General features: G+C 32.6%; 1 protein-coding gene across 2 annotated transcripts in view; it reads left to right on the forward strand.

Annotated features, from left to right (window-relative positions):
* LOC129807640 (transmembrane protein 132E) overlaps positions 1 to 16637 on the forward strand; it is a 172612-nt gene extending 155975 nt beyond the window's left edge. For both annotated transcript variants that reach the window (XM_055857049.1, XM_055857050.1), the window contains exons 13-16: positions 2273 to 2420; positions 4932 to 5364; positions 10877 to 11160; positions 15389 to 16637. In XM_055857049.1, coding sequence (XP_055713024.1) covers positions 2273 to 2420; positions 4932 to 5364; positions 10877 to 11160; positions 15389 to 15403 — 880 coding nt within the window. In that variant the 3' untranslated portion in view covers positions 15404 to 16637. The remainder of the gene's footprint in view (positions 1 to 2272; positions 2421 to 4931; positions 5365 to 10876; positions 11161 to 15388) is intronic.
* Positions 16638 to 24168: the final 7531 nt, after the last annotated feature.

A 24168-nucleotide genomic window follows, 5' to 3' on the forward strand; every position in this document is an offset into this window, starting at 1 on the left:
AAAGACCAGGAATAAGAACAAATCCTACACTCAAGAGCAACTTAACAGGGTTTTGGAAGCTTTTCGTCGCGGTTTCACTTACACTGTTTGTCTCCAATTAGAAACTTTCCCTTGTCTCCATTTGGATTAATATGTTTCCAATAGAAGCATTTTACGCTCGCGTATTTTCTTGTACTTAAGAAGTTTTTAAATTATATCTAAAGAATTTCCACTAAACAGTAACATTTTAGAAGAGTCAAGGAGCAAATTTATATAGGGGAAACTGGGGCACCACCAAACACGGGGTACCACCAAACACTGCGATTTTTTAATCGGTTATTGGATATCAGAGGATAAGACCAATAGGGATTTATAGCCACTATAGGGATGCTTGTCCACTGAAGGAATGGTCGAGATAGTCCAAGTAGTTTAGAAATAAAAATTACTGTTTGGTGGTACCCCGTGTTTGGTGGTGCCCCAGTTTCCCCTAATTCTCTTCAGAAAAAAAATGAACTTAATGTGTTGAATCTTCTGTCAAAGTTAAAGCGTCTGGAAAAGGTTTTGAATTAGGACATTTACCCTAAATTAAAAAAAATATATCTAGTTGACATATTTTCATAGGAAATTTATTCCTCTACATCTTTGTAAAACACCGTTTTCTCTATCAGAGCGAGAATAGTGCTTTTCAAGCTATTTTAGAAAAAAAAACACACAAGGGGCAGCAAATTGTTTGACCTATGCAAAGAACAAGCGGCGACACATGGAAATCATGTTTCTTTTCGCCGTGAGACATCAGAAATTCCTTCGGTTTTTGTTACTTTTTGCACCATGTCTTTTGTTAGTTTTTACCCCGCCGCGCCGTTTTAAGTTTTGCCCCAAGTGGTCGTTTTAATAAAAAGCTTTATGGGGAAAAGAATGTTCGTAAAATTGTAAAATAGATAGCGGTTTCATATTTAAAGAATCTAAATCATATAAGCGGTGGCAGCCAAAATCCCGAAAGTCAAAATTCCGAAAGCCAAAATCCCGAAAGCCAAAATTCCGAAAGCCAAAATCCCGAAAGCCAAAATTTCGAATGTTCAAAATCCTGGAAAAGATGAAATTATATAGGGGAAAATGTTTAGAATAATTTTCCAAGACACAGAAGATTTCCCGTTGCCTCCAGCAAACCCGGGTGCAGTCCTGGGAGTAGCTATGACGCTTTTAAGAATTCGGGATTTTGGCCCATTCGGGGTTTTGGCTTTCGGCATTTTGACCGGGACCCCATATAAGAAATATTCACCAGTGCATCAATTTTGAAAAATAAATAGCTAATAATTGTTATCTTCTGCAAGGAAACTATTTTAAAAACAGAGCTAAAAATTTCGAAATTTTTTTAGTTTTTAAATTCCTTGTTCGAATTCTAAGAAGAAAGTCTATTGAGACTATCCATAGAAAAAAATTTAAGCCGCTATCTTTTTTATCCTGGAAGATAATGAATTTTGAAATTTTCCCTTTGCGACTTTTTGCCCCAGTCTCCTCTATGTACAAAATGTCATTGAATTGTTGTTTTTCGAATTGAATAATTAATAAATTTAAAAAATAACTAGAAAAAATTGAATAATCCAAACTTAATTATGAATAATTTTAAATTAAGTTTTCGTACAAGGTTGATATTATGGCGGCCATATCTAAAATACCGTGTGATCTTAGATCAATGTAATTTTGCACAATCAGTAAGGTACATAAAACATGAATGAAAACCTAAAAAGTTCGCTGATATTGCGTTTTTGATGGAAAACAATAAAACTCGTAAAAGATATAACCACAAATATATTGTAATAGGAAAATTTGTCACTGTGGATTGTGCTATTTGTCAAAAATTTCGAAAGTTCGTAATTTTAAGCTTCCAGTGAATGTTCGAATATATTACACTTTATTTCTTGACAGACATATGACTTAAGCCGAGACACGACTTAGTGGAAAATTATAGAAAAATAGTTTATCTACTATTTCGAATATAATTACGCTAAGCCGTCGCTCGGCTAATCCTCAGGTCTGCCAAGGCCCTTAGCTTATTTGAAGAGGTTTTTCTCACTGAAAATCCTACTCAAAGCTTATGCCTTGAAGGTATATAATGTATTATGTATAACGAAATTAGAGACAATTTTGCTAGTCACTGTAAATCAAAAGGATGAAGAAAAGGAGTGTCTTGTGCAATCAAATTTTCCAATTGGGCGGCATTTACCCTGAAGCCAAAAGGGGAATTATGAAATTGTATTTTAATTGTTTCTCAATGTTTCTCTTGACACTAAAGCTTCTCAGATGGTAATCCACCACCTCTGCCGCCCCATGGCATTCCAGGGTCTGAAGGCAACCGGGAGGATTATCGACCACCCGTTCCGCCACATCGCAATATTGGTGTCACCGCAAATGCTAATTATATGAATGGGATTTCGCACAGGGTAAGATATTCCTCGTTGTGTGCAAATGGTGCAGAAAGTGTATGAGTTGAATGTTTGAGATTTGTGTTTCAAAGCATAACGGGGAGCTTTTGGAATTTTCCATAATTTTGTGGTCAATCTTGAAATTTTCCCCAAATGGAAATGTCTTACAAGTGTTTTATGAGGCAATCTTGGGTTCTCAATTATTTAGGAACGTATAACAATTTTTCCTATGTTCATTGCAAAATTTTCTATTAAACATTTATGGTAATGAACAATGATAAAAAGTGTCGTAAAAAAATTATCGTAAATGAAAGCAAATTTTTATTATAATCATCCGAATAAAAAAAAATCTTTTATGATTCATGGTAGACTGTATGAGTTAAATGAATTTCTAGAATATGATTGTCCTTTAATTTTCATTAAATTCAGAAACTCATTTGAGATAATGTATTTGAAGAAAGATCAATAAAATTGTCTAACAAGGGGTGTAGAAGGTCTCCAAAAATTAAGAAAGTATATGACTTTTGACCTTTCCACATGACAATTCCATAGAATCACTTTTCCGAACTCTTAAGATTCAAAAGAGATTTGTCACATAGCATTGTCAGAGAGTTACAGAATTCTTCTACTAGGATATCAAGTTACCAAATGAATTTATTAATTTAAATTCATTTATTAAAGCATATATCCTTTGAACCTGAAAGTGTTTTAAACGAATGTTCTAACATTTGAAAACTTTGAAAAGAACCTTCCAAGAGGAAATCCGTTGATTTTTCATTTTAGCTGAGACACACTCTAGGGAATTTTAACAAAGCGAGAGGGAGTTTTCCCATTACTCACCGGTGAATTTCAAAATAACCAAGTTCATCTGGATCCGAAAATACGCTAACATATCATTTTATTTATTCTAAATTTAAAGGAAACATCTTGATTTGATTTGATTGAAGTGACAATCTTGTTTTGGATAATCCGATGTCATCTCTTATTTTTCCGATATAAGAACCACTTGAGAAGAACGAAAGACAGAATTTCTAGAAAATTAATAGTAGGGGAGGGTGGGGCAGTTTTACCCCTAAATTGCAAAATGGATTTTGAGACCATTTTGCAAAAAGATGATAAACAGAAGTAAAACTTTGTATATTCTTTGAATTATGCCCAACGCACAATAACTTTTGTTTAGTAAACATGTTTTTGACATTTAAATGAGAGTGAGTGAGATCTAGATCTAGTCATCTCGCTCATTCTCATGGGAAATTTTGAAAACATGTTTTCAAACAAAAGTTATTGTGCGCTGGTCATTACAGTTGGGTTTAGAGTTAATAAAAATAATAACAATAATCCTTAAAATTCATTAGTCTATTGTGGAGAAATTCATTTCACTTGAAAGGCAGAATGTGTGAAAGTTTCCCATTGTGGGGTAATTTCAAGATAAATATGAGGCAATTTTTGAGAAAGATAAAACGTGTTTAAGTTGTAAGAAACTTGCGATACCAGAATTGAATAAAATTACTATTTTGAAGTCTTCTAAGAGTCTAAAACACAAAAATATAATCGAACAAGAACTTTATAACAGAATTTTAACACTAATTAATCATACAGATCAAATAAAATATCGCCAAAGATTTTCAAGCCTATTTCTCATTAATTGAGCAATTTTCTTTAAATTTTTATACGAAAGAAATATTTTCTGTAGTTCTAAGCTAATTCAGTACATTGTTGGATCATTATATCGCCTTAGAACATGTCATTTTTAGTATAACAGTTTTATAATAGTATTTTATAGTCTTGAATTTTTATAATACTATAAAAATTACAATATCCTGCTGAAAACATTCTGAAAAGATATTATAACAATTAAATTCATCGCTTTTAGGGTAAGTGTGCCAAATTCCGGCCAGCTTGCAATTTCGGCCACCTTTTTTGTTCCTCGAATTTCCATTAATTTTTAGTTTTTACATACTCTAGAGATTATACAATGAAAAAGAATAACAAAAATATGTAGCTTCGACAAACGAGATGACGTGAAAAAGATATTGGAACAATTCCTGAAGGGCAAGGAACTATGATAATGAAGGTGGCCGAAATAGGGCACCAAAGCTATGTCTATATTTTTATTCATTTTAAAATGTATTAAGAATGATTTTAGAGTAAATAAAGACGTTAAACTCTTTACAAGGTTCCAAGCAACACTCGTTCAGAAGAAAGAATAAAAAAATCAATTTGTATTTAAAATATTAAATTTAAAACTTGAGACTTTGACGCTTGCATGCAACTATGCCGAAATTTGGCACACTTACCCTAAGTACTCAAAAAAACACTGACATTTTTTTTTAAATTTTTTTTATGAACTTTTAGGAAATACTACTTTCCATAATTTCGAACTTTATGGACAAAAATAGCTACAAAACGTTTTCAATGATCATTTTAAGTTAATTTTTAGTGCATGATGTTGTGTGAAAGAATGTTAGAATTTAAGGCAATTATGGGGATGGTTTTATTGAAAATTTTGTTGTTTCTGCGCGAAATTAGCCCATCCCGGAGAGCATAATGCCTCCACAGAGGCGCCATCATCATAAGCATCATCGCAATGGGAGTGGAGTGAGTCGGATGCAGGCGGCTGGGAGTAGTTCGTCCGCATCCGAGTCACCCTATCCCATTATGCAGGAGGCAGTGGTGCATAGCGGCCAGCACCATCTCAACTATACGCAACAGCAGATAAATGCGGCTTTGTTCAACATGGACTCGCCGCCACCGCTTCCGCCGGCGCATCATGTTGAAGAGATCTTCCTGGAGCAGAGCCGGTACGTCAAGTCACCCAGGCAGACTCCTACGGCTGAGGATTTAGCCCAGAAGGCACTCGGCGAAATTGGAAAGTCATTGGGTGACGTGACGCAGGATAGAGCTACCACAGATGCTCATTCAACAGAAAAATCCGCTGATGCGATGTTGGATTCAGGCATTGGTGAGTTTGTACTTTGTCACTCTCTCATCCACCCCCACATTACATTTCTGAATTATTTTCTCGACTTTCACTGGCTTATCAGACACATTTTTCTTCCCATCGTTTTGTGGGAAATTGAATGATTTTCCGGCAAGAAAGATATATACTGGGATGATGGGGAGAATTTATATACTATGAAATCCTCTTACATGGAAAATCAATTTCAAGGATGCAATTAAAAATCGGGATGATGGGTATAATTGAAGATTATGCAATTCAGGGAAAATTCCACAGGATGAGAGGATTGTGCTGAGATGGAAAATGATCTTTTCCACTCAATTACACATGATTGACATTCTGCTATTTCGGCATTAACTTAAAAGATCAATAGTGAAACTGTATCAAATTTCAACGGGTTTGCAATTCTGTTCATTCACAGCTGGATATTTTATTCCCCCTAATAGTGTCTTAGCTAAAAGATAATTGTAACTTTATTTGGACAAAATGTAGTTTTCAAGCTTATTTTCGAATTTTCAAACAAAATTTTTGCATAATGCTGTGAAAATTTATAAAATAGGGTCGAAGTAGTACCTATCGGTACTTTAAGAAATCGTATCGTGACCTATTGGCATCCTATTTTGTACCACTTAAGATAAGAAGTTTGAACATCTATCTTTATAGAAGAGGGAATATTAATAAGGAAATGTCATATTACTTAATTTCAATATTTTGAGGAAATTACCAATGAGTGTTCCCTGTCGGACAGGTGTTCCTTCGATCTTGGCCACACTAAAAAGCGGCTTAAAAAGTTATTTAGGGATTTTGAGAGGTCTTATAATGGAACAGGAAAATTATAATCATCGTTATTTTATTTTCCTTCACAACAAAATGGAAACTGACCCATGTGCAAACTCGATACATTTCGAAATTCGAAGAGGAAATATTTCAACCATCACATGGACAATACGAGAAATGTATTTTCTATTGAACAAAAAAAAACATTAAAAGAAAACACATTTTGTGCCCACACTGAAGTAGATTTTGATTCTCCAATAGTGTCTTGGATAAAAGGCAATTTCGAATTTTCATACTAAATTTTCGAACAAGTTGGGGAAAATTTATCAAATATCCCACTAAAAAACTGGAAAAAGAGTTACTCAGTGATTATGGAGTGATTAAATACTGGGGCAAGAACAGTAAACGTCGTTGTTCTGTTTTTTCCTCATAAAAATGTGAATACCGTCACATTTTGACACTTGAGCACTTCGAAATTCGAAAAAATGTAACTTCCGCCACCTTGCGAAAGTATTAAGAAGTAAGAAAGTCTCTTTTTTGAATCTTCAATTAGATTTTCGAATTTTTCAAGATCTACTTCTGTACGGAAAGATTGAATACTTTGAACATATTCGAGCATAAACGACATTTTGTGCAAAATAGAGTTCCATTTACATTTACCTTATAGCTAAGACACTATTGGAGAATAAAACTGCAACTTTTTATGAGTAGATTACCGAACATTTCCTTTCCATATCTATAAATGAAATTTGATTGAAAAAACTTAAGTATATTTTATGAATTTATTTATTTTAAATCTTTAGAAAGGTTTATTTAAAGAAAGGGAAAGAAGATGTTGTAAGTTCTGAAAGATACCATGAAACTCTTTTTAACTACGCCCATTATTAATTATTATTAATTATTAATTAATGTAATTAAATTAAACTTAAAAAGAAGGCTTAAACGTATAAAAAACAATAAATAATTAGAATAGATGATTAAATGATTTCAGGATAAATCATTATCCAATAAAAAAATAAAAGGTAAAGAAGCCTGGGGCAAAATGTGACAAGTTGAAAATTTCTAAATTCGATATCTTGCAAGATAAAACACCAAGTCTTTTAAACTGTTATTAAAAATCTATCCGGGTAACACAAGATATTAAAGTGCTACTCGAATTGTCTCAATTTCGTACATTTGATAAGTAGTTATTTAGTATTTCTGAAACTTTTAAATATAAGGCATTACATTTAATTAAGTACTTATTAAATACTTAATTTTAATTAGTTAAGTAAAATAATGTTGAAATTTTGTGTTCTCTTTACAAAATATCATTTTGACCAGAGATATCAACTTTGGTCAAATAATCTTCTAATATTTATAAATTAATTTGAGTTTTCAGAGTAGTTTAGATTAGCTAAATACGAACTCATTGTAAGTTTCTAGAATTGAATTCCTGAAATTCTTATGTGTTTAAAATCTGCATTGCTAGGGACATTTATTCAGTTCATTTCGTCTTTAATTCACCTTTTCTCTCTATTTTAAGTGAATGAGATGAATGAAGAGATTTTTCATACCAAAAACATCTTTTTGAAAATTTATAAGAACGTCTGGAAAGCACACTTCTTGTGAAATAAATATTCTATCGAAAACTATCAGGTTTTAGAGGAAATTTCGAAAAAAAATAGAACATTTTTTCGTCACATTTGTCCCACATTCCCCAAACAACTTTACATGTAATCATATCATCCGAATCAACCCTAAAGAAAGCAAAATCTTGAACATTGATAAAATTATCTATCTATCTATTTGCTAATTTTTAATTCAATAAGGGAAGACAGAGCAGTTTTATAAAATCTAAATATTTTTTCAAGAGTTATTTTAACTGCGAGATTTTTCTATTTTAAATAAATACAAATTAACAAAGTCTTGTTTGTATCTCTTAAGATGCTGTATAATTTTAAACTCTAATTTTTATACTAATTTATTATTCAAAAATGTTTTTTTTAAGGTCTAAACATCAACTTCTGTTTATTCAAATTTATAATAAAATGGTATAATTTGTTTTTAAATTAATGTCTTCATTGCACGGTACCTTTTTGTAAAAAAAAAATCATGAAATGAGTTTCATTAGTCCAACTATTTAAATGCTTGCATGAAATTCAGAAAGTAGCTCTCAAGTTTTCACAAGTGCATGGAAGATTGTTACCTCAAATTTGAGCAAAATTAATTTTAATTGCATCCCTAAGAGATGACAATGACAATCATGTGGAAGTTTCTGCTTTTTGAATTTGAAGATGAACTTGCCCCTTTGCGCCATTTTACAGCGAAATTTAACAATATAAGGTTGAATGTAAAAATTTTGTAAATTACGGTAAGAGGGTTTAACACAATTTTCAGACCTTTAGTTTAGTCATATGGTTTAAATTTTCTAAGTTTCTATAAGGCAAGAATTATAGGAAATTTTTACTTAAGATTACACGTAAAGGACAAATGATCTCCATAACATTTTGGAAATTTACCAATTTTTTTTGTTATGCAAAATTTCAACATCTTCAGCAACTACTCAAGAAACTACTGAAGAAGTAAAATACCTGAAGTATAGAACCAAAGCTTTGATAACTCTTTTAATTTAGGGTAAAATGAAAATGCGGTAATTTGGAACCATTTATAATTTGGGACATTTGAGACTTTCTCACTGTTTCACTCTTAGTGGTCATAGAGACAGAACCAAGAACGCTATAAACAAATTATTAGAATTTTGGTTCCATAATGCTTTACTTAGAAAATTGTACATTGTACAAGATAATAGGGGGAAGTGGGACATCTTTGTATCGGTGAACCTTTAAAATAGGGCTTTTTTTCTTTTATTACTGCTTCAACTCAAAGAGAGAGCAAAGTCATATAATCGTCTTTTTTTCAACTTGTCACTGTTCTGGAGCTTAAACGGTAAGAGTTATCGTTATCGTGATCGAGCTGTGCGTGGTTTTAAGCGGATTTACCGTTTTATGATTGAGCAGTGCGTGATTTTAAGCACATTTACCGTTTTGTGATTAAGCTGTGCGTGGTTTTAAGCGGATTTACCGTTTTATGATTAAGCAGTGCGTGATTTTAAGCGCATTTACCGTTTTATGATTGAGCTGTGCGTGATTGTTAGCGCATTAACCGTTTTATGATTTCTCTGTGCGTGATTTTAAGCGCATTTACCGTGTATTACAAACAAAATATTTTATAAATATTGTATTTTTCTATTGTTATTATTACTGCTCGTACTCAAAGAGAGAGCAGTTATATAATCGTCTTTTTTTCAACTTGTCACTGTTCTGGAGCTTAAACGGTAAGAGCTATCGACTTCCAGTCTTCGATGACCCCCAATAAAAAAACAAAATCTCTCGACGTTTTTTCCAATCCCCACCCCCCCCCTCTATTCTCTCCAAAACCATGGTTTTTCTGGTTTTTCTCAAAATTGGCCCAAGCTTTTTCAATGATTTTTGGATATGTTTTAGGGCTAGTCCAGGCGAACATTTTGCCCTAACATACTTATGACCAGAAAATTCGCCATTTTGAATTATTGTAGTGCAAAGGTCAACCACTTTGGAGGGCTCATTTTTACCCGATTTGGTTAAATTTGGATTTTTTGGAAAGGTATTGAAATTTCAAACCCGACTGCATCGATCTTCATCGGTAATGAACCGGTTAAGTACCGATTTTTAAATAATTTTACATCTCTAATAATAATTAATATTCCCTTAAAATAAGGTTTTTCGGTTTTTCTCAAAATCGGCCCAAGCTTTTCCAATGATTTTTGGATATGTTTTAGAGCTAGTCCAGGCGAACATTTCACCCTAACATACTTTTGACCGGAAAAATCGCCATTTTGAATTATTGAAGGTCAAAGTTCAACCACATTGGAAGGCTCATTTTTCAACCGATTTGGTTAAAATTAAATTTTTTGGAAAGGTATTGCAATTTAGAACTCGGCTGCATCGGTTTTCATCGGTAATGAATCGGTTAAGTACCGATTTTTTAAATTTTCAAATGCTTTTGTGATTTATAAATCTATTTGATCTCTAGTAGATCAGTAATCTTTCTAAATGGAATTGAGTCTTATCGTTATGTAATTTAGCTTCCTAATTTGTCTGTTGAGCTAAAATTATATCATAGTAAGATCCAGTTCCATTTAAAAATAGGAGAAAAAACCCTATTTTAAAGCTGCCCCAATTCAAAAGTGCCCCACTTCCCCCTGTAGAGAATAAAAAACTTCTTGGATATAAGTTCCTCCAATATGAAATCTATGATGGATAGCTACAAGAGGTTAATTCGCCCTATCTTTCAGAGGACTTTTATGCTAATACATAAATAATTTCTGCAAAATGGTTGTTTTGTCCCCAATTGGGGGTTTTCAAAAATTACAGAGATGAAACAATTTTAATTTTGGAGAGACAATAAAAGAGAAAGAAACAATAACCGCAGGAAAATTAGTACTCGTCACTTCAACATGTGGCGAATTCTCTCAATTGGACAAAAAAACATAATGAAATTATGTTAGCAAAATGAGATTCTTTCATGTTTCCAGGAAAAGACAAGGCATCGTGAAAATTAGCAAATAAATGCAGAGTTTTGGGGTGGTTGGTTGTTTTTTCTGCGCCACTTGTTCCCATGAACGAGGAATAGCATTAAAAACCGTCAAAGAATAAGATAAATTCTTTTGTGAAATTTATCTTTTAATTAATTGCTCTATATTTTCTCAATACACCAGGTCTGGTGGAGGTGCAACAGAAGGAGCAATCGCAGAGACAATCAGCGAATGAATCAACGCAGAGGAGCACAGAGTCGGAATCCGACGACAATGGTGGCTTCGTGACGCCACCAGGAGAGTGTCCTTCGACCCGGGCACAGCATCAAGTGAAGCGTGCCACGGTCGTGGGGAATCCCATGTTCTCCAACAGTGAGGACAGTGACCTGGGACCCGGAGAGAGCCTCGGTCTGGATGACCTGGACATGGACTATGAGCAAATTATGCACTACTTTGATAATCTAAAGGTAAGAAAGTCGTAAATCCCTCAAACTTTAAGTTATCCAGCAAAGTCTTCAGGTCACTTCCGGTTGAATGTTTACGATAAATAGGTGGATTATGTGTGTCATGGTAAACAGAAAGTTTTTCGTAATTCTCACGAGCTTGGAAAGTCATAAAGTCAGGGGAGAAAGTTATGCTTCCACCTTTTAATGGGATGACTTAAAGTAATCCCGGCAAAAGCAGTTATTGCCAACTATTCTTGTCATTATTCCTTTATACCACCTAACATTTATATTTTAGTGAAATTTATTAGACATAATATTGAATTAAAATTCTTTATTATAGGGTAGTGTCAAGTGTTTGAATAAAGGGAAAATATTCTTACAATTTTGAATAGTAACTTAAATTTTCTATACTTACATTAAAACTAAAAAGTAGACAAAAGATTATCGAAGAATTTTATTTTTATAGCTCGAACTAAAATAGATAAAATTGAAGGTACTCTATAAGTCAAGCAGTAGAGTACTTGCTTTGATATATTGCCCCGAATTCAAATCTCCTTTGAGTCATTACGCAGAAAAAATATTTTATAAAATTTTTCGTAAATGTTTGTGAATTCCTACTGGGAACTTACGGAACGCTCGTAACGCGTATAACCTACTAAAAAGTTCATAAAAGTTTGTATTTTTTTCACAAAGTTTGTTCGTAACTTGATCACTTGACGAGAATTTTTGTTCTTTATACAAACATTTGTCTGTCTGACAAAAATTTACGAACAAATGACAAAATTTTGCGATTTTTTTGTGTTTTTACAAACAAATGTTTGTAAATAAAACAAAAAATGCTCGTCAAGTGATCATGTCACGAACAATGTTTGTGAAAAAAGTGCAAACTTTTACGAACTTGTTTGTAGGTTATACAATTTACGGGCATTTCCTAGTGTCCAGTAAGAATTCACAAACATTTATGAACAATTTTACGAAATATTTTTTTCTGCAAAAGAATTTCTCTGATATGACATTTGCATCCAGTAAAATTCACTGCATGTAATTTCACAATGAATGGAACTGATATAGCCTATCCTCATGCTCGTACAAGAAAATAATAATGCATGTCTATGCACTTTGTCTTTCCTAATTATTATTAATCGTGTCGAGGCTTTAAAAAAAATTAAGTATGTCTTGCCCAGAAACGGGCCACGTCAATGGCAAGCGGGCTTGGCGACATCAAATCTACTGCTCCACAAGGGGCAGGGGACAACGGACAAACACACAAATGGGGGATGGTTTGGATTACCCTAGTCACAAAGGACGTCTCTAATGTCCTAGTCTAATGCCCTAGACACATTCACGACTTGAGCCGAGAGACGACTTAGTGGAAAATGATGGAAATGTAGTTTGACCATTATTTCTAATAAAATTACGCTAAGCCGTCTCTCAGCTAATTCTCAGGTCTGTCAAGGTCCTAACACTTCTTCGAAAGTCGTATTTCGAAAATATATCTTTAGAAAACCAAACTGAGAACGTTGGAAGTCGAAATTTTGAAGTTTTTGGCTTAAAAACGTATTCGGTTGCTTTAAATCAAAAATATTATAAAAATTTTTATTTTTACGTCCTCTGCTAGTTGCATGCATACCAAATACGATACTTTTAAAAAGTTCATAAAATTGTTTTATAAAAGTGATTATTGACAAAATTGACATACGCCAGAGTATAGAAACAAGTTTGGAATAATCCACCTATTTATTTGCCAAACAGGATCAAATTACAGTATGCTTTATAGCTGGGCATTAGAGGTTACGAGCGGAAAACTAAGTCCATTTTAAACCCTATAAATCCCTAAATTTTTTAATGGTCGTAACTGCTATTCTAATTGCCCTGATTTGATCATCAACGACGAAAATGAAAGGTCTCGTGAAATGTGTTGACTATATTTAAAACATTAAAACTCTGAATGACCACTTAAATTTACATTCTCTTAGTCTAAAATAGAATGGACTAATTCGATCCAATTTTCGCCATGACTTGATTTTCGTAAATGGTAATATACAAAGGAAATGCAAATCCATAAGGATACGATAACAAGCTTAACATTAAACTTTTTGCATGATATGAGAGTTCAAAGTTAAAATTCTGAATCTCCATTTTTTCAAGATTCACAAAACCCCATCTTAATCAATAAATACTCAAGCAAGAGGTCTCATCAAGGTCTCAACAAAATTGTATTAGGGTTGTACATTGTAAATTGTATTGTATGGCCCTAATATTTTGAACAGGATCCAAATTCATATTTTGAGATGGGAAAATAAAAAAGAATTAGGTTATTAATTTTCGGATTAATATCGTTCTAGACGGGTAAATTTACATATTTCCTTGCGGCTCGGGTTGGGTAATGCCGGCTTCAGACTGGAGGTTTAGCCCAGTGCCCGAAGGTCTCAAAAATCTAAATAACAAGAAATTTTATTGATTTTTCAAAATCTAATGGATCATTTGCCTTTAATATTCAATCCTTAGCAACAATTTCCTAAAAAATCATGCTTGATGAGGAATTAGAGGAGTTAAGCCAGATAGATAAACCTTAGGTCTGAAGCCCGTATAAGGGTATTAATTTTTTTTGCGGGCCGGGTCGGGTCGGGCAGCACTAAACTTCATCGGGTCGGATCGGGTACAGGTCAAATCCATTGCGGATGCGGGTTGGAAAAAAACCTAAAACCCGACCCGTGCAGGGCTCTATCCTGAAGTCTTGCAAACTTCAAAAAGTTATCAATTAACTTTTAAGAAATAACTAAACTTCTAGGAAACTACGAAACTGCGGAAGTTATTTTCCCTAAACGTGGCGAATAATGGGTAATCCACCAAAGAGATAGTAAAATAAAAAATCAATTTTCAAAATTTCAAAATCTCTAAATCCCTATTTTCGATTTCGTTGATTTGGCTATCACTGCTAAGCTAGCGGCTGACTACAACTCACTCACTTTGTAGAGCTACTCCCTTATGTTACTGCAGTTAATTTTACTGCTTGAACTCTACGGAGAGAGCAGTATATATAATCCCTCAATTTTTTCACCCCCCCCCCCCAAATTTCCACGTTCCACCCCCCGGAGACCATTTTTCTTAACAAATCTTCACGTTTCAGACGATTTCTGAGAAATGTCGTAACGCTGTTTGTCCGTCTGTCCCGTCCAGCTGTGATCAGCTCTAGAGGCCAAACGGTAAGAGATAGAGACTTGGGACCTTCGGGGGACCCCACATAAGTCGACCCAAGGATCGTTAACATGGCCCTCATTTTCCCCCTACCCCTCCCCTTCCCGTCTAAAATTATGTTATTTTGGAATTGCTCGAAAACGCGTCGTGCGATTTTTTTCATTTCAAAGGTTTCAAAGGTTAAAAAGACACTAGAGTGCGCATTTATCAAGCAAATAGGGTCATATTTGGGGTCGTTGGAAAGGTATTGGAATTTTTGACAAAACTAAATCGATTCCAATCGGTTTTGAAACGGTAATGAACCGGTCCATAACCGATAAAAAAAATTTATCTGAAAATCAATTCTATTACTTTTAAAACTATTTTGGGGGATCTTTTGAGAGATTTATGAATTGGTTCAAATCGATTGGGAACCGGTAAACGGTAAATGATGCGAAAGTACTTTTGCGGTATAGCATCTAAAGTCACGAGTTCGAGCATTTCGCAAAGCCTGGGACGCTTTTCCACCCCTTTTTTTATTCACTTTATAAAAAATATAAAATATACTTAGCTTTTGTATAAATCTGATTTATGGTGATACATCCATTAATACAGGACTGGAATTCTTTCTCTTATCAGTGCGTATATAATCTTATCTATTTATACACTGAGAAAAAAGAGGCTGCGATTAACTTTTTTTCGTCATAACCTTAACACTTTTTGGGTGTAAAAATATATCAAAATTTTTTAATGTTGATTTTACACCTTTTATGGGTAAAATCAACATGGAAGAAGGGTAACTTAAACTCATAATACACCTAAAAAGGGTAATATTTACACCGTTTTCGGATCAATACTGCAGGGTAAAATTAACATATAATAACCCTATAAAAACCCTATAAAAACGAAATTTCCGGAATGTTATTTTAACTTTTTCGGATTTCTCTCACAGTGTAATTAAGGTCAATTTTAATTATAAATTAAAAGGGAGATTTTTTAGATCATTCTATAAACCCTTTTGAACATAATTGAGTCTTATTTGATGTACTTAGTTCTGTGTTTTTGTCCACAGGAATCGAATGCCTGAGTTCAAGAGATCATTGCAAAGATACGCGACATCTTATCAACATTTCAGCAACAATATAGAAATGTAGCACTTCCCAACAGTCCCACAATTCCCGGAATCGATGATCCCAACTTCGAGTACTTTTTCGAACACTTAAGTGAGTCATACGCTTAAATAGAGGAGACATGAAAGATTTATTGATACTGTGTATAGATACTTATTTAATAGAGAACAGTAGTGCAAGTTTGACCAAATTGATGGTCACTGGAGAGAAGAATGTGATGAAATATTCTGGATATTTCATCAATTTATTTATACATACATAGCAGTATATTTAATGCAGAGTCTCAACCTCAATGTAAAGTATCTCTAGTTGATATTTCTTTTTTGTTCTTAAATTTTAGTCATCGAAATCTCATGCCAGAGATTGTTGTAATTTAATTGTAATTATAGAAAAAAAGCATTCATTCTCATTAGAAATCCAATCATTATTCATCTTAACTAATTTATCATTGTGTACTTTGTAAGTCATCTCCCAAGATATTCAATCATAAATCATTATCATTTGGACGTTGTGTGTAAAATAAAACGCGCCTTTGCAGTGATCAGATAAACAGAAACTCAAGATAAAAATGTTTTTTAACAAGAAGTGACGTTAAAGAGGGAGAACTTTGTAGTACACCAAAAAAAAAGGAAAATCCACTAAAAAAAAGTGAATAAATTCCAATAGGATGCTTTCAAAAGTCATTCAGAATGGATTCAATAAATCACCACCTCCACCAGAAAAAAAAGAAAAAAGGAAAAATCTAACTCAATGTCATACCCAATGAAGCTTTTATATCACACCCCTTTTATCTCAAATCCCTCCCTGGCCTTGACTGAGAAGAAACTGTAACGGGTGGTCTGTGGTATTCATTGAGTCCAAATGCGAAGGATGAAATCGCAAAAAAGAAATATCTAAGAAAAAAAAAGCGATGTACATAAAATATTCTAGTCATTCAGTATGAAAAGTGAAGAATGGACACAGAAGAAATAAATTTGCTAAAATAAAAAGACATTAACAATGCAGCAAAATTAAATGAAAACGCTCTCAAAACCAATATAAATATTAAATAGTGAAAGCTTAATTAGATGTGTATGATATACTGTAGCTTTAATAGCGTGAAAGAACATGTTTTTCATTTCAGAAAGACACGTTTAAACTCATTTATATTTATTCTCACACAAGAGCCATTTGACAACAACGTAATTAAAATTATTAAACATGGAAAAAATGCAACATCTCTTAAAGTAAATGTTAAACAAAAAAAATCTATAAGAAAATGTGAAAACACAAAAATACTCAAAGGTGTTCAATGCATAACGAGTTCTTCAGAGTCATCCGAAATAGAAAATAAAGTCATGATTTTATTTTTAAAGAAATTATTTTCAAAATTTTTCAAATATTTTTGATCACTGTCCGTTAGATTTAAATATTCAAATCACTGTCAAGTTTGACAAAAAATTTATCGCACCCTATAAAAACGAAATCTGCTTCAACATTCGACCCGGCTGCCCCATAATATTGACCATTTCTACAAAATATCAGATAAAACTTAGTACCCGAAGCACTTTTCGTCTGCTGTCATGTAAATTGGGAAATATATATATTGAAACATGAAAAATACTAAAGAGTTTGTTAAAAATTTAGATTTTACGAATGGTTTCAGTATAATTAAATTCTGATGAGTTATATATTTAACCTCAAAAATTAATTTGGGATTCGAGACTACCGCTGATTTATCGTAACTGCCCTCATAATTAGTGATGTCAATAACGGCCACTTATGTTATTGAATCTCCTGTATTATAAGTTACAGAAGATAGAGGACAAACATACAAATAAGGACCCCACAGTCACATATAACTCCGTCACACAAAATACTGAACCTATCTTGGTTTTTACAATTTCATTCTCTACGACGCGTCGTTTCGAAGAAGGATGTGCTCTTCATCAGGTATCGCATATGGTAGGAAAAATCACGTATACAGGCAGAAAGGTTAGGGGAAAGTACCCTCCCTTCGAACGTTCATGCCTTCGAATAATGTGAATTTATTTTACTTCTAATGAAAGATTTCCACATGATTATCACATAATTATCAATAATTGATAATAACCTAGCTAATGTTTAATCAAAATGTTTAAGTCTCTTAGGAAAACTTAAAGAAAATTCGGAAAATTCACATTATTCGAAGGTATGAACGTTCGAAGGGAGAGTACTTTCCCCTACATAACACTTGAACTTGGATCACAACTTTTGCTGTAATGCTCACCATTCGACTGACTGATACACTCATGGTAAAAGTTGTGATCCAAATCCAAGTGCAGTGTAACACTTCCTGCCTGTTCGTGACTTTCCCTGCCATATTCGATATCTGATGAAGAGGACATCCCATCCTCGAAACGTCGTTAAGAATAAATTTGTGAAAATTAAGAGAGGTTCAGTGTTTCCGTTCATTTCCTATTACATTCCATCGAACCGAAAAAGTCTTCTGAGTCATAACTCTGTCTTCCCAAAGAAACTGATCGCCTTCATTATCAATGGTCCGTGCTACTCCGTATCCCAAACGATCAATCGAATTCCAAGTTTCCAAGTTTTCCAATTTAGTCGTCGCCAAAGAAAGATATATTCCCGGGGCTTCATAAAATCTGAGGAAAGGTATCATCCTTTCGCCCCTTTGTATCCTCTGGGGCGAAGGTTCTCCCTTAATTCGATAATAATTTATAAAAGCCTTCTTTATAGAGATTTACTCTAGTTACTTCCGGAGATTTATCAACTGACATGACAGAGTGGAAGACTTGCAAGCTCTCAGTCTTTCTCTTGATTCTTATTTCTTTGAGAAGCTACTTTGATAAAATAAAAACCTTAGTCATTTCTCTACTGAGAATCGGTGGCAGCCAAAATCTCGAAAGCCAAAATCACAACAACCAAAATCCCGAACGCCAAAATCCCGAAAAGGCCAAAATGCGAAAGCCAAAATCCCGAATGTTCAAAATCTTGAAAGCGATTAAATTATATGGAGCAAAAAATTTCCCAAGACAGAAGATTTCCCTGCAATCGTGTTAGTAGCTATGACATCTTTAAGAATTCGGGATTTCGGCTTTCGGGATTTTGGCCCATTCGGAATTTTGGCGTTCTAAATTTTGGTTTTCGGGATTTTGGCTTTCGGAATTTTGACCGAGATCCACTGAGAATAATTTGTCCTCTCACCCGTCAAGGATCTATTCCTACTAAAGGATATAAATCTAAACCTATTACCATTAAATAGTATACATTCACAAAAATCCTGACTGTTATAAACGTTGCTATTCAAATCTGTTCCCGGTCTGCTTCGGTGTCTCTGCTTCTGGATCTTTGTCACTGTACCTGTAAGTTTGAGAGCCAAGAGATTCACTCCGATATAGAACGTTTGAGAAGAAGAACGTGTGGGCTTGGGTTCTTCGGAAGAATCTGATTGGGTGCTAGGTATGGCGGCTAGTTGCCTTAAGAGACCCCATTCCCTCTCACTTCTTCTTACCTAAGAATCCGATTGATAGTTTACATAAGGCTCTAACAGAGTACTTGAACACCCTGTTACTATATAGGCTGTACCGTTAAAAAAGCGATATTGACTTATTTAGCTTAGCCTAGAAATCTACTCAAGTGTGGTGCTAGAGTCAGATATAAAGCGATAGGTGATCTCGTGTGTATCTAGCCTTCATATTTATGGATAATAAAGAGCCACAGCTAGCTTGATAGATCCGGATACTAAATAAAGAGGGAAATACAGGGAACTTAAGAGTTTTGGCACAATCAGAAAAAGACAGCTTTTTAATCTGGTATATAAAGTTATTTTAATTTTGTCGTTCCTTAGAATCTAACCTCTAAGGATTAGGAGACATTTTTTAAAGTCCCAAAACCGTAACATTTTTTTTGAAACAGATAATGGTATTTGGCGATAAAATTTCCGAAAATAATTTAATAATTTGAGTTCCAAATTGTACAAGTTTTGTATTGAGTACGGGTACGAACTTGTTAGCAGTGGCAGACACTGTTCTGGTTCAACAGGGATGTGTGGAAGCAACTAGTTTAGGGTTACCCAATGAACACATGCCCACATTTTTCGATTTTTTACGAGTTTCTAACGAGCTCTTGTCTGCATTAAAGAGTCTTGTGTGCAGAATACACCAGAAAATCCATGGAAATTTCCTAGGACTTCCACAGGATTTCCCACGGAGGAGTGCTATAACGGTCGACATAATTAAAAATTTGAAAATTTTGAAAATGATTTCTTTCAAGCAATTTACATGCATTTCGGAATTGAACTTCAAATGCTTCAACAAAAAGTATTTTATAGACTCAGCATATCAATAAATATCCTAATTTTGAATCAAAGTCTTCTTTATTAGGCAAGTTTTTTTTAGATATATATATATCTTAATTTTTTGATTTAGGCAACTAAACTAAAACATTTTCTGATATATGATAAAACTAATACTCTAACTATATCAATGAAAAAATATATTTTTTTCTCACAATCTCGCTTCAGAAAATCTACACACGAAACAAATCTATTTAATGCAAAAGAAATCAAATATATTTAATGTCCAAAAAAACAAAACAAATCAAGAAACAATCTTCACGGACCATAGAAAAAGATCTATATAGAAGAAAAAGGATATGTGAAGAACACATTAGACGATTTTTTACAACTTTTTTATGCCAAAGTTTATTTTAAGGAAATACAACCAATATGTTCAGCTATTGTATGAAAAAGTAAATCTCATGTGTATATAATGGAGATATTATTTTATAAATTAAGCTCATTTAAGACTAAAATCACACCTCAAAAACACAAAAAATCATCCCACAATCATCAACACAACCTTATTGATTCATGTTTAAAAATAAAGAAAAAAAAACAAAGATGCTATTATTATGATCAATATTTAAAGTTGTTAAAGAGAAAAAAAAGAAGATGATGAAAACAGAAAACAAGGCACTTGTATAAAGAAAATATTATATATTATTACTATTAAAATATATTATAATTATATATCTATTTGAGATATTGAACAATGCTCGAAACCGTGCGATGAGAGCTTAAGTTGTGAATAAAAATAGAAAAAAAAGAAAACGCGAAAAAATTAATCATCAGAGCCGCGAATTTTGTTGCAAAAAAAAACACACAAAATTATGAAAATCTATACCGATAAATTGAGAAATGTTGCTTCATATACACCACTATTATAATTATTGTATGTAATATGAAAAAAAAACTATTAAAAAAATTATACAATATAAAAAAATGGTGTCAGCTGATTAAAAGAAAAAAAAAAACATTGCAAGTGGCAAGAAATTGATGGAAAAAAACAACTTAGAAAGTAAACTATCAATTTTAGAAAATATTTATATTATAGGTTCCAAAACCTGCATGTATTATATAAATTTAAAAAATAAAAAAAAAACTATTAATTTCGATGACTTTAACGAAAAGAAAAATCTACACAAAAAAAACAACATGAAAAAACCTTTCTAAATGCATGGTAAATGTATCCTGAGAGAAAATATAAAAAAAAAAATAAAATACAAAAAAAAACAAATCTCAAAATTGTCTAAAAGATACCACGAATATTTCAAAATTGCTAAAAAGCGCAAGATAACAATTTAAACAAAAAAATATATAAAACACCTCAATCGGAGAAGTGGTTGTACTTTGATGTGTAAATAGGATATTGATGGAATAAGACAAAAAAATAGTAGCGAAAGAAAATTTTAGCAAAAAAATAAATAAAAATTATCTAATTGGAAAAAAGTAATTAATTTTGGAAAAAAAGAAACTTTTCCCCTACGTAAATTGTACAAAGAAAATTGGCTGAAAAGGATCTTTTTCGTTGTAATTTTTCTTGAAAAAAACTTAATAAAAAAAAAACACGGACAAAGTGATGCGTCAGTACAGCTAGAACCACTGCCGATTAAGTGTTTCATAAACCTAAAGAAAAAGAATCTTACTCAAAATGAGATTTACTAAAAAAAAAAACAATGGAATAATACTCAAAATTATTGGCAGAGTGTTTAACCACTGAATGGAATTTAAGAGAAAAAGGCTTCTTGTATGTTAATAAAACATAAAGCTGAAATGTCAAAGATAGTGATTGTTTTATAAAAAATAAGAAACAATTCCATCTCTATAAGTCTCCTAAAAATTTAATTTATTTATTTATTCAACGCATCAACTTCCAAAGAATGGAGAAAAAAAAGAAAAAGAAAAACCGAAATCTGCAACTTTTGTACATATTCTTCCAATTCAATGATTTTTCCTATGTCTGCAATATTTCGCAAGTTTTTTTTCAGCAATTCGCTGGTGTTCAATTTATTAAATTTTTCATTTTTTTATCATTCTCCCTGTATATTCCAAAAATATAGATGTTTTCTTATAAATATTCAAAAACTTATTTTATTCATTTGAGAATATTGAGAATTTTGTGTTGGCGTTTTTTTTTAAAGGGAAGTGTTAAGTGTTATAATTTAAAGTGATACTAACTAGGATACAATGGACTAATCTTGAAAAGAATCTAAATTTGAATTTTAAGATTTTTCAAGATGGGAAAGAGAAAAAGACGACTACGAAATACCTGCGAACGACTCAAGTTTCGAAGAATTCATTTTTTTTTTATAATTTTCGAAAAAAAACATTTATTAAATCCATTAAGAACATAGAAAAAAATGAGTTGTCCAAAGCTTGAGCTTCAGTCGTCCGAAAGCAGTGCGCTTTTCCTTACATTTTCCCATCTAAAACAATGAGAAATCTTAAAATTTAAATTCAGGGGTGGAATGATAACTTTTCGATACTGTCGAATCGATAGTATCGATAAATCTATATCTCTTAGATAAAATCAATGACGAATTACGCATCGTTAGGCCATTTACTGTGACATTCTTAAGAAAATATGACTGTTGCTAAATATCTATATTAACTACAAAAAGTAAAGCTATCGTCTTTTTTTATTTTTCAGAATCGACAGTCGATACTATCGAAAATAAGTTATCATGTCACCCCAGATTTTGTTCAAAACTACCCCATTATATATTTTTATAAGTCAGTTTTCTTCATTAGTAACTTTGCTGTGTTCATGAAACTTAAAAATAGTAAAAATATATTCACGTTGTTTGTAAAAAACAAAGGTAAGTTTAATTCAAGTTATTTATTGCTAAAATTTTATTGAATTGATCAACAAATACAGAATTTTTATCGCAAATAACAATTTGGATTAGAATGATTTAAGATCATCAGTCGAATTTTTCTAACAGTCAGCTTATGAACAATAGAAATTACATTCATCTTTTTACATTTTTTTGAATACGAATTAAATTGATGAAAACCGAAACCGAATCAAAACGTCTAAAATTAGTGATAAGCTTAAATAAGCTTATAGTAGCTCAAATTCTCTCTAGGCCGCTTGAGATTTCTTGAAACTTGAAATGCATGAAAATTAGATTTTAAGTTAAATTTAAAAAAACTAAGGCTTACATCGATCTAACTAATTTAGGAAAAGGTAGGGCTACATTCAGCTGAGGCTACATTTATATCTCGCGCGTATTTCTAAAAAAGAAATGTGGGCTTTACCATAGATTAATTAAGCTCCACAGTTGTTTTATGGAACTAAATTACATTAAATTGGATTAAATAAATTACATTAAATAAAGCTCTACTTCACTCAAGATAGTCAAGATAATTAAAATGCAAGGCACTTTCAAGCAGCTGCAGTTATTTTTAAAGATCGGCTCCAAATCTTTATGAAATATTTTCCCACTAAATCCAGCTAAATGCTCTTGTATTTTGGTTTTTTGAAAATTATAAAGCACAATTAATTTATTTGGAAAAAAGTTTATAATATTGAAAATTATGCAGGCTTGAACCTGAACTGCCCCCACCTTCTCTTAGGGGAAAGTACTCTTCCTTCGAACGTTCATGCCTTCGAATAATGTGAATTTTCTTTTAGTTTTCCTAAGAGACTTACATATTTCTATTAAATATTAGTTGGCTTATCATTATTTGTTGATAATTCCGTTGTTTCCGGTGTTTCTTTTACGAAAAACAAAAGAAATTCACATAATTTGAAGGCATGAACGTTCGAAGGGAGAGCACTTTCCCCTACATGAATTCTAAACCAGTTTATCCAAAACTTGAAAGGTAACACGTTTAAAATAAAAGATAACCAAATTATTATTTAGCTTGGTTCTCCGTTCGAAAATAATAATATTTAAAAGACATAGTTAGCCCTTTAAAAATTTGAAAAAAATCCTCTTTATTTTCACGAAATTCTCCGCGGAATTTTCCATGTATCGGCCTTAGAATTCCATTGTTTAATGTCACGGAATTCCATAATTTTCCAGTGATTTTTTTTTAAATATTTTTTTTCTTAAAAATAATTTCTACAAAAAAACATCCACAAATGGAGAATCAATGCCAATTGGCAACTTGGTACTTCTCCATAGCAAACTGCCGTAAAAATTCCATTGGAAATTTTGCGTCAAATTCCGCTAATTCCATGGAATTTGACGCTAAATTTCCGCAAAGTCTTCCATGGTATTTTTTCTAGGAGAGGCCATCGAAAGTGGCCATTTCATGGAAAATTTGAACAACATACAATGGAAATCCAACGTCACTTTCTAGTGAAAGTCCATGGAAGGTTTGTATGGAAAGTCAAACGTGAAACGTTCGCGGATTCCATTGGAATTTTCCATGGAATATTCCAGAAGTTTT

This window comes from Phlebotomus papatasi, chromosome 3 (assembly GCF_024763615.1).
Source record: "Phlebotomus papatasi isolate M1 chromosome 3, Ppap_2.1, whole genome shotgun sequence".
Taxonomy (NCBI): Eukaryota; Metazoa; Arthropoda; class Insecta; order Diptera; family Psychodidae; genus Phlebotomus; species Phlebotomus papatasi.